Raw genomic sequence first — 10,835 nt, 5'->3', positions numbered from 1 at the left:
CTCTATAGAATGTACAGACTTCAAGCTATAGTCCGCGGAATGAGCACCGCCATTAGAGTCAGAGCTACTGTTGACATATGATTTTAGAAACAAATAACAAAGGGCAGCCTAAACAAATGATAGCTTAGTCGCAGATTTTCTACAAATCTCTGTATTAAACCCAAACAGGTAAAGTTCAAAAGAGGCCGTCGGCAGGTAAGAATTATCAATGCAGTTGGAAAATGTACAATTATGATTTTATCTCTGTATTGGTTGGAACGAAGTCAAATCAAATTGAGGTGTGTTCGATTCAACGACCATTTGAAGAAGAAATTGAAAGGATTTTAGTCTTACCTTGCAGGAATAGGAAGTACAGCGATCACGTTTATCGAACCAAGATTTACCGCTTTCGTGTTTGACTCCGTTTAATCGGCAACCTTGAAAAACAAATATTAAAATTATCAAAAAAGCTCAGGAAGAGAATTAGAATTAAAATAAGACTTCTTTTAAATTTTCAATAATTTTTTTATTTTAATTTTTTTTTTTAGAAAATTTCACTTAAAATTTTCTGCTTACCTTTGCAAGTGTCGCAGCATCTTTTGGGACCATCAAATAAAATAGCATGACATCCATCTAAGTTGTCACATTTTTTCTTATCACATTGGACATAACCATCCTGGAAAAAAAGCAGAAAAATGTTTTAAAATTTATTTCAAAGCTTAAGCAGTATACAGGTGTATATGACAAAAGGGTTATATTCCAGATAAAGGATTACGAAAGCACGGGCACAGGACAGTTTGGTGGACAGCTTGTACGAGGGTCATAAATTGAAAATATTGGACATCAAAACGCTTTCTATGTCTGTCGCAGTGAAAAGTTTTAATTTTTATCTGTAGACCGGCGAAAGTGATAGACGTTGTTTACTTAGTCGCTTCTCTAGTTTGAAGTGAATCGCGGTAGACCAGTGATTACCACAAACGGCGCCCTTCGTCCAGACCCCGAGTCGCCGTTGCAAACCTTTCCCCCAATGTTCAAAGATAGTTCGAATTTTAATCACGTTGAAAAGAGACTTGTCAACAAAGTGTACACATCCCTATCTCACTCTCATTGTGATATATTGAAGACATTATTGCATGTAAACGTCTGGGCGTTCGCGACTCAGACACAGACTACATGCATGAATGTTAAACAGAACGATATGACCAAGTAAATATTTTGGCTTTGACAATTATTCGTCAACATGCTTGCATACATTTTACAAATTGAAACAGTGTTTAGCATTTTCGACGTTGGTTAACGCGTACGTCTTAAATAGTCGCCATTTTGATTTGTAATTCAAGATGGCGTCGAAAGACACTTATGACGTAATATCATAGTAGGCCTAATGTTTTAATAAATTGTAGGCGTATCCTCAAGACATTTTAATGACCATTAAAAAAATGAAGTTTTCCTTATCAGAAAAGGCGACAGGGCGACGAGGCGGCGTGGTCGATAGGCTGTTCTATAGCTTGCTTACATGTTTTGATCACCGGGTAGTAGACTATAGCAATATTTCATGGTATCAGTCAAGTGTCATTTCAGACCCCTTCAGATTTATAATGTTTGTTTTCTAATTCGATAAAGATAACTATATAATAATCAGTAGGGCATTATTAACTAGGACCAAATACACTGTACACCGCCGTCAGACTTCAACGGTGTAACAGTAATCCGTTAATGGGTAGTAGGAGCTTTCACTGAAGTTGGTTTAAGTATTAGAACACTATTAATAACTGCATTAAAATAAAATTATGTGTTTGCACCGTCCCCAGTGACAGCCCTCAGTTCATTAAAGAAAACCGTGGGTAACCTACGAGACAAATAGGCCTACACATCGTACTCGCGACCCTCAAGAATGTCTATAGCTCCTTTGACATTTTCGGCCCACGTTTGAAAGTCGACGCCCCACTTCATGCCGATCAAATGTAATATTTTCCTATCATGTTAAAATTAATATAATAAAAAGTTTTATTGTGTAAATAGTTACGGAAGGGGTGGGCGTGAACAGCCTGGTTTGTGGAGGTGGGGTCATTTTTTCAAACTGATAGGATCCCATATAGTGAAAGAGTCCTAAAGAATTACTAAATATGGAAAACTTGTTTTTTGTTCACATCCCCCTCTACGAGCCTTCGCCTCTTTAAGTTCTCAGTTTGTTTGCCAAACGACAGGTGAAAGACACCAGACGGCCAGGAGAAACACCACACGACTCGTTCTGAAAAACCCCAGATTGTGACTAGACTGTAGACGGCTTACAAATAATTTATTTTATTCCTAATTTATAACCATAAAAAAACATTTTTCAATTTGAGAAAAAAAAAACAGCGATGTCTGTTTACCATTGACTTAGCATAAAACACAATTAACCACAGAGATAATTTTAGGCTCATTTTGTTTATTTGTTTATAATCATGGCTACCTTGAGTTCGTTCGTTTAAAAGACAATAAAAGGAAATGACCGATACGGTAGTGTTCATAAATCCCAGCAGGGTTGGAAAGACAAATTTAGAGGGCACGATTTAGTTAAGTTAGTGTGTAAAATGTTTTACATGTTTGGAAGGGTCGATAGCACAAAGTACCTACCGTGGAAAGACCAAAGAAAAAATTCAATAGGATTTCCAAAGCATGATTTGGTTAAGCTAGTTAGTCTTTAATGTTGTACTTGTTTGTAAATCTCTACATATCACACAACTATCGGCATAGTCAAATATTAAACCACTTGATTCCCCGAGGTGTAAATTAGTTAGTCAATAAACGGATAATAAGTAAAGTCAACAGTTTTATGATAGGAAATGCCCCTCACGACGAGTAGCATGTCAATTTTACTGTCGAGGCGACAAAGACCCTGTTTAATTCAAATGGACGTTTCGGCAAAAGATCAAAGAAAATTATGAGGAGCAATTAGCGCCCAGGTAGCGGCAAAGAATTTGAAATTTCTGCTGTTGGCACCTCGTGGTTGGTTCACATTAAGATTGTTTTGTCTTTGAAATGAGTCGCTAAGAATAGATCTAATTGTTTTGTGCTCAGAAAAAGTGCTGCACACGAGAACCGATTTAGAATATTTTGGCAGACGAATTAGAGGAATCCATAAAAATAGAAAGAAACGACTGGTATCTATGTTAGAATGTTAATATACGAATGATTGAACTGAATGGAAGTGCGATTTCAAAGCTGTTTTCTAACAATGTATAGACTATACATGCAAATTTCATTTCTGAAGATGTCAGTCAGTTCGCAAAAAACAGGCTGTATCTTTCAAGATGTCGAACCACTTTTTCTTCAAAATGTAGACTACATGCGATTCTAATTTTTACAGCATAACAGAATTTAGCCTACATGCAAATTTCATCTCCAGTACTGCAATTCAATTTTCTTTTCCGAAACGGTAATTATTTTTCCTTTACAGAATATCAACTGCATGCAATTTTAATTTTCCAAGATGGCGGATAAAAGTTTAATCATCATTAAAAGCGAAATTTCATTATAAAAAGTTATAATTTCATTATTTCAAAACTGACTTCTTTGCAGTTTCTTCACCATAAAGTGAAACATAAACTTTTTGATGAGATACAAGAAAGCAAATGAAACGTACATAATTCATGTTTTATGGGTTGAAAATGTTCCTCGCAGGTGGTTGAAAATGACAGTTTAGAATGCCCTGTTGATGGATGTGGTACATTTAAAAAAAAGCAAAACTTGAATTCACATTTACAGTTATGCAAGTCGGCCTAGAAATACTCTGACATCGACCGACACCTGCTTTTTTAAACCACCTAATTAATTCAAAATTAACGTTTAGGCCGTGAAATTCGCAAAAGGTGATGAAATAACACATTCAAAGAATTTTCAAACATGCTTTTTCACTTTGGTGGTTCTAAGATAAAGGCAAAGATCAGAAAACCTCATAATTTTGTATGCCAGGGCAATTCTGTTATTCATTTATACACACGAAGAAATAGGAAGGAGGAAAGACGTCGCCTTGGTGAACTCCATTCTTTAGACAAATTTTTAAATTACCATTTGGACGTAGTTTTCTAGTGCATTTCACTTCACTAGCCATGATCCAAAGGTGGGGAAATGAAACTGTATATTAAACAAATTTATTTTTTGTTCGGAAACACTCGAAACTGTTACGAACCAAATCTTACGAGAAGCTGTCAAGTTTTCATGTGTTAAACTTGTCATTGTTCGTTTCGTGTTTTTTAAATTAAAGTACAACTTAGTACATTCTGATTTTTTAGTTGCCTTATCTTCCAAAGAATCTGCATAGCTGAAAAACAATCGCGGAATTCTTTGCAATCATAAAATTATTATCTCCTACAGTTATCTGTATTTGAGGAAACGCCTCCAGGTCGTAAGTACGAAATAATACCAATGATACAAACATGATCAAAGCCTCCAAACTTTTGAATGGTGCCGAATGGATGTGTTATGATGGTTTATGATGAATTCCGGAATTCGTTAGATACACCCAAAACGAAGATTTGGTTTCTTGGCTACATAAAAATTCCAAATAATGGGAAAGCCAGCTTTAAGTGAATTTATGCATGCGACACGTGCTGACAAATTGTAGAAAGTAGGGGACGTGTTTAAGTACGGTGCATTACTTCAAGCTCTTTCTTCCTTCTCAAATAAATATAACAGTACAAAGGGCACCGGTCCTCGCCACATGGGTGGGCCCTATTTCATAAATGATCCAAAACTTAAACTTTACACAATATCGGCGACCGTTTCATGAATTGAATCATTTTCCGAGTCCCTTTCAAAAGAGACAGGGGTCCTAACAATAGTCATATCTAATGCGATTTCGGGTTTCAGTCAACAGTCGGGCGACCTCTACCCGAGGCTATTTAATTACAAAAATTATCTGAAGCGAGTTTGACGGAAAAATCGTCATCAAGCAAGAAGGGGAAGGGATATATTTTTTTTTTTTTTTTTAAAGTATTTGGCTAAGTGTCAGAGAACACCCCCTCGTGTTTTCTACAATGTCTAATGTTCATTTAAGCAACCTAATAAAGGATAAGAATGAAAAATCAAGTTCACATTCTCGAGTCGAATTTTCAGCCACATTGCACTTAAAAAGACGGCAAATTCTTAAGGCGGTTTATCATTGCTTGGTTGAAGTCGGTCGAAAAAAAAAACCTGTTTCATTGAAAAATTTAGTTGAATGAAAATTTGTTATATATTTGTATTTATATTTTTAACAAGTTTTCATTATAAAGTTGAAAGAAATTTGATGATCGCTTCGTTTGCCTTGAAAGCCATTGCATAATATCATTATAATACGATGTTTCGAAGGTTGTTCATTAATTTTCAAAACGTTTTCTATACGTTTTCATTAGCCGTATTGATATAAACCAACCAAAAAGAGTTAGCACACAATATTATCTTCAAGAATGCAATTGGTATTTTCCATTTAAAATATTTCATGAAAAGAAACAATTTTCACATTTATAGAAAAAGAGCAAAACGATTTCCGCTCGAAATTTGTTGGCATTTAATAAATGTCTGTGTGGTCGAAATTTTTTGAGATTTCTTTCAGAATTTTTAGCTGGTTATTTAGTTACACAATTGTTAAAATGCACGAAGGAATTTCAGTAGAAGACCAAACACAAAAGATTGGTTAGACAATGACAATGAGTTTTATCATGAAATCTAGCATCATTAATCATCACAGGCGTTCGTAATTTGATCACCACGGGCATTCGTAATTTGTATGACGAATCTTCAGCCTCTGACTAAAAATTAAGACAAATTGAATGCAGGCTAATTCATTAAGAGATGGAAAAAATTCCTTGGCTCTAGAATCAAATGATTTTATATCACGAAAATATCTTTTCGTTTCTGAAAATACGGCTTTTGAACTTTAGACGAAGCCTTGTTTTTGATTGAATTTTTTCGCAGGAATTGGTTTTTCCTGGAGGTTTTGTCTCTAAAAGCTAATGCTATTTGAATTGGCATAACATTTTCAAACAATATAGAACTTTATGAATAAGATATTCGCCAAACCCTAAAGATATTTTTGTTTGATTCTATCAATTGTACGGAACAACATATTTCTGTTATTGGAGAAAACATGACATTTGGAAGTGGAGATATCTGCCCTGTGCCTTCAAGAATTTCCATTATCTGTGGGACTGGGTTTCGTTTCTGTTGGCTATCGTTCGACCACCCAAACAAACCTTGTGGCCTATCAGATAAAACGTCTTGCCCAAAACAATAAAAAACACACATGTTTTCTCTTGTGAACTTAGATACAGAAGTGGTGCACATATTTCTCTGACGTCATCGTATTATGTGCTCATTTATCACAGACACGTGTGTTGTCGATTTGACGTCTGGTGGAGGCCATTTGGTGCAGAAGAGAGATAGGAATGACAACGATATTTCTATGATTCGTAGAGTTTCTTACCATGCAATAGCAGGAAATGCAGGGGTCTGTAGTAATTCCTTGAATCTTCACTTCGCCGCCTTCATTGTAGCATCGTGTAACGGTTCCTGAAAAAACAAAATAGTTTACATGAAAACTTAGGCATTACAGAATGGAGTAATTGATCAAACATTTTAAAATATTAAACATCGACTCATAAATCATTTCAAAGCATAAGTTCGACGTGTTTGATACTTATCAAACATTAAGCAGTGACCCCTGAAAGCATAAGAAAATTAAAAATTTAATAAATCTGTTATGTCGATTGTTGACTCTTATGTAACACCAATTTGCTTCTCCTAATTTGAAGAGGCTAATTTAACGAGTATTTAGTGTAAATAGCCACTTCATTAGTATTCATTGTAGTGCAATAATAATCAAGTTGGTGGCTGCAATTAACCACGGGGTAGTCGGGAGTGTCCGTCGAATACAGGATTGGGAGTTCGAGATGATTATGTTTCAAACAAAGTCTGTTGTTTTATTACCGGCGATATCCAGGGTAGAAAATTGCCCTATCGTCTGCACATAACAATACCCCCTTCCCTAAATTATACCCAGTTAGTCAATTCTTCGTTTCGCTTTAGCAGATTCCTTGACTGCTTGTCAACGCCAATTTACATAAACCCCCTGTTTGACGTATTTGGAGACAATTTTCCTTCAGAACTGTCGAGGATTTTGACGAATGGTTAAAGAAAAGAGCAATTTTGTTATTAAATTGTGTTGTTTACACATCATAAACCAAAAGAGCAATCGACCATTTAAAAAGAATGAAGTTTTTGTTGTCTCTTTCTAGCTATTGAGACTTATTTCAATGCGGAGTCGTTTTTTGTAGTTATTTTGGTTTCTCCTATATAGAGTTTTTACTATAGCTATTTGTAAATTACCACTTTAAATAACGTTTAAAAAAATGATGTTTAAATTCGTGGTTTGGAAGAGAAGTTTGAAATTGACTTTTAAGGAAAAACTAGTCTTATTTTGTCGTCTTTTGGTTATTCTGAGATTTCGTTTGAAATAAAACTAGAAATATTTTCTCACTGATATTTGAGCAAATTAAATGAAAAATATTTCCATATGCGTTTTGATTGAATTTTTAACATTTACAATGACGAAATATTTCAAATGTGCCGAATATGTAAAGGATAATAATGCGTTAAATGCAGTACATTGTGAAGTTTTAACACAATAATTTTAAAAATTAGAAAATGTTTTTATGAGTCGGTCAATGAAATGCTAAAATGAACAACGATTGTATTTTGAAAAATAACGTCTACCCTGCTGTGATTCACTAAAGCCCGCTATACAACACCGTGAAAATTTAACTGTGCCGACGCTCTGTTATATTTTGAAATCTATTCAAAAACGTGCCCTATTGTCATTATAAGTAAAAAGATATTTCAGGGAAAAAAGAAGGCTCACATGGATTATTTCTGTACTTTTCTTTGATGTCACCGCTTTAGATGACAATATTAAGATAGTAACTCAGATAGAGATCGCATGGCTTAAGGCATTGTATTGATTGTGTGATAGATACATTTTTTATTATGAGGTGAACATATTTAACAAGTTGTTGTGTTATGCAATGACGGAAAAAGTTAAGATATCAAATACAAATGTACTAGGTATTCTTAATTCCGATTTTAAAAATCAAGAGTGTCAAAAGCACTGTGCTATGCGATAATCGAATCCCAAATAATGGTGATATCGAATATTGAAATCCTAACCAGTAATAGGTCGAACGCGGCGAATATTTTGAAGCATATGTCAATACAATTGAGTAGAGATTTCAAGTATATGATCTATGTAGTTATACCTAAAGAATGCCAGAGACCTTGGGCCATACTTTGACTTGATATTTGATTTACATTAATATACTTTACACTGTAAAATATTTCAGTAAAATTCCTAGTTATATTTTGGCAGCTTTTGATGCCAGACAAATTTAAGTTAATGTACAAGAAATTTTAAAAAATTTTGTCATGTTAAGTAATGAATTGTGAACTCTCTGAAATTGGTACGAGTTGATAAACTCAAGTGTGCAGTGTGCTGCAACACAGGAAAACTTATCAAGAAATATGCGTTAAAGAATTATACATATTTATCGGTCGGAATGTTGTGTATTGTTTACGGACTAGAATAACCGTGTGGCAAACACTAAAACCAGGCGGAATAATTCACAGAAATATTGTTTTGATCCGTTCCAGGGGGCGCATTCTTATTCTATTTATTTGCACGTGCGTTTCACATATTGTGGAAATATTACGGCAATATCAATGTAAACAATTTACGTAAAAATGTTATAATTATTGTTTTGGGCTGAAATAAACTGATCGTCGTCTGACAAATGAATAGAATAAATTTGATGGTTCATATTAAAAATGATTTACGAACCTTCTTTGACCTACTTATCGGGCTTTAAATACCGATAAAAAGTGACATTTTAAGAGAAAACTCGAATTTATTTACTTTTAATTTTTCCCGACCAAAGTCGCCTAGATATAGAAGTATTATCTTAGATTGCGATGATTGCATACCTCGAAATGTCTACGTTTTTATTTGCTTATGTAACGAAACGCCAGTTCATTCAACTTATCGTCAGAAATGAATGGAGTTTTACGTTCTATTTAGAATGACGGCTTTTACTTAGTACAAAAACTAAAATTATTCGAATATCAAGTCAAAAATTCATGTTCATATACAATTGCATAGTGGATCCATCGCTTAAGCATTCGAAGAACATCGTGTAAAGGAACGACATAGGGGTGTACCACTTTAAGATGACTATGCCAAAATCGTAATGAAGATAGCGTGTACATTAAATAAGCAAAATATGCCAATAAATTTAAGTTATGTGTTTAATAGAGTAAGAAAGTGAGTAACTTACCTGTAAGCTGGGCTTGTATAAGAATAGGAAAACACGTTAAAATACATAGAGCGATGCATTTGGCAAGTATAGATAATTCCGTATAATACATAGTCTACTGTAATCTTATTCAAATTCACAAAAACACCCACACTATAAACCAAAAACCACAAACAAAAAAATCCGTCGGCGAATTCAAAAGAATAACACTCAAAGAATATATCAGATAAAATGCTTGATATACTATACAAGTATCATCAAGCAATCACTGATATATATATATATTCCACTATGGATGAACACTGTTCAGTATATTGGATGATAAGTCCGAAATATTAGAATGGTCAGTGTAAGTCCGGTTGTGTGTCTTAATCCACAAATGACCAACGGACTCCATTAGGGGAGTCTTAAACCATCAGTCCAGTCCGTGGAGTCGACGGCTTTCACTCATTAAGACTGTGACGCTCTGCCTCGGCGATCCCGTGGTGGGCTTCGCTTAAACAAACACACTAATTTGATCATGATATTGTTGTGGGTAATCGCTGGACCTCCACGACCACTCATACTCTTAATCCTGTCATCTCCCTCTCTCGTGTAAAAACAACATGGTTTGATTGTGAACATCCAGACTAGTATCGCTTGAGATTTCTACCAATCGAAACTACGACAACTTCAACCTGCTTTTTTTACCGACAGTTTCACGACCAATGAAATGACTGGCTGTAGTAATATCGCTACCCTACCGTAGTCTACTGTATACAGGACACAGGCTTGTTGTTCAGGTAATTTATGTTTTTACATAATATTTAGTCAAGAGCCGTAAATCAAAATAAAAAATGCCTTTCGTTTATTAAATTTCTTCTACTTAAAAGTTTATAATGCATGATTTATATGAACGCATTGGTACATTTGGAAATCTTTGTACTTATAGACACGCCTATAGCTTTATATTAAAATTCATCGACGGAAAATAGAAAAGATGCCTCAATAAAAACCATAAGTCATAGATTCTTTTGATTTATTAATTTTGAAAAGTTAAGATGCCGTAAGCCATTCGAAAATCAAAATACATTCAGCTGCATTACGTAGGGAATTTAAGAGTTTTTTTTTCAAATTTTAAATCATTGTGTCCTTGTCTAATGTGAAAATTCATGTATTATTTTTGAGGAGCATTTTTGGCATTCCGGGGGAAATATAAGATACCTTTAATCCATTGGTTTTCATATAATTTCAAGTCATCATATACCTTTGATATTTTTAATTCTTTATATTTTTATCGGAAACATTTTGTATAAATTTGAGAAAATCTTTCTTTCCTTAAAAGTAAAGATTTTCAAAAACATTTTCGCTCATAAAGACGCTCATGAAATTCTCTTAATAACAGGTGATAAATTTCATAGATTTTTTGGGAAACTCTGTTGCATTTTAAGGCTACACTTCTATTCTTAATATCCTTTGAATCGCTTCAATTCAGCAACGAACAATTCAAAATCATATTCGCTCGCTTCTATTTAATCGCAAAATATAATT

At 34.3% G+C, this 10,835-nt stretch overlaps 1 protein-coding gene across 1 annotated transcript in view; it reads right to left on the bottom strand.

Annotated features, from left to right (window-relative positions):
• The window catches only part of LOTGIDRAFT_168619 (hypothetical protein), a gene marked incomplete at both ends in the record, with an annotated part of 14,481 nt that extends 5,064 nt beyond the window's left edge, over positions 1–9,417 (bottom strand). Inside the window, 4 exons of the mRNA XM_009066505.1 lie at positions 334–416; positions 556–655; positions 6,428–6,513; positions 9,327–9,417. Coding sequence (XP_009064753.1) covers positions 334–416; positions 556–655; positions 6,428–6,513; positions 9,327–9,417 — 360 coding nt within the window. The remainder of the gene's footprint in view (positions 1–333; positions 417–555; positions 656–6,427; positions 6,514–9,326) is intronic.
• Between the last annotated feature and the right edge of the window lie 1,418 nt (positions 9,418–10,835).

The sequence above is a fragment of the Lottia gigantea genome (assembly GCF_000327385.1).
Source record: "Lottia gigantea unplaced genomic scaffold LOTGIsca_77, whole genome shotgun sequence".
Classification (NCBI taxonomy): Eukaryota; Metazoa; Mollusca; class Gastropoda; family Lottiidae; genus Lottia; species Lottia gigantea.
The sequence above is the reverse complement of the archived record's forward strand: the minus strand, read 5'-3'. Positions and strand labels throughout refer to the sequence as shown.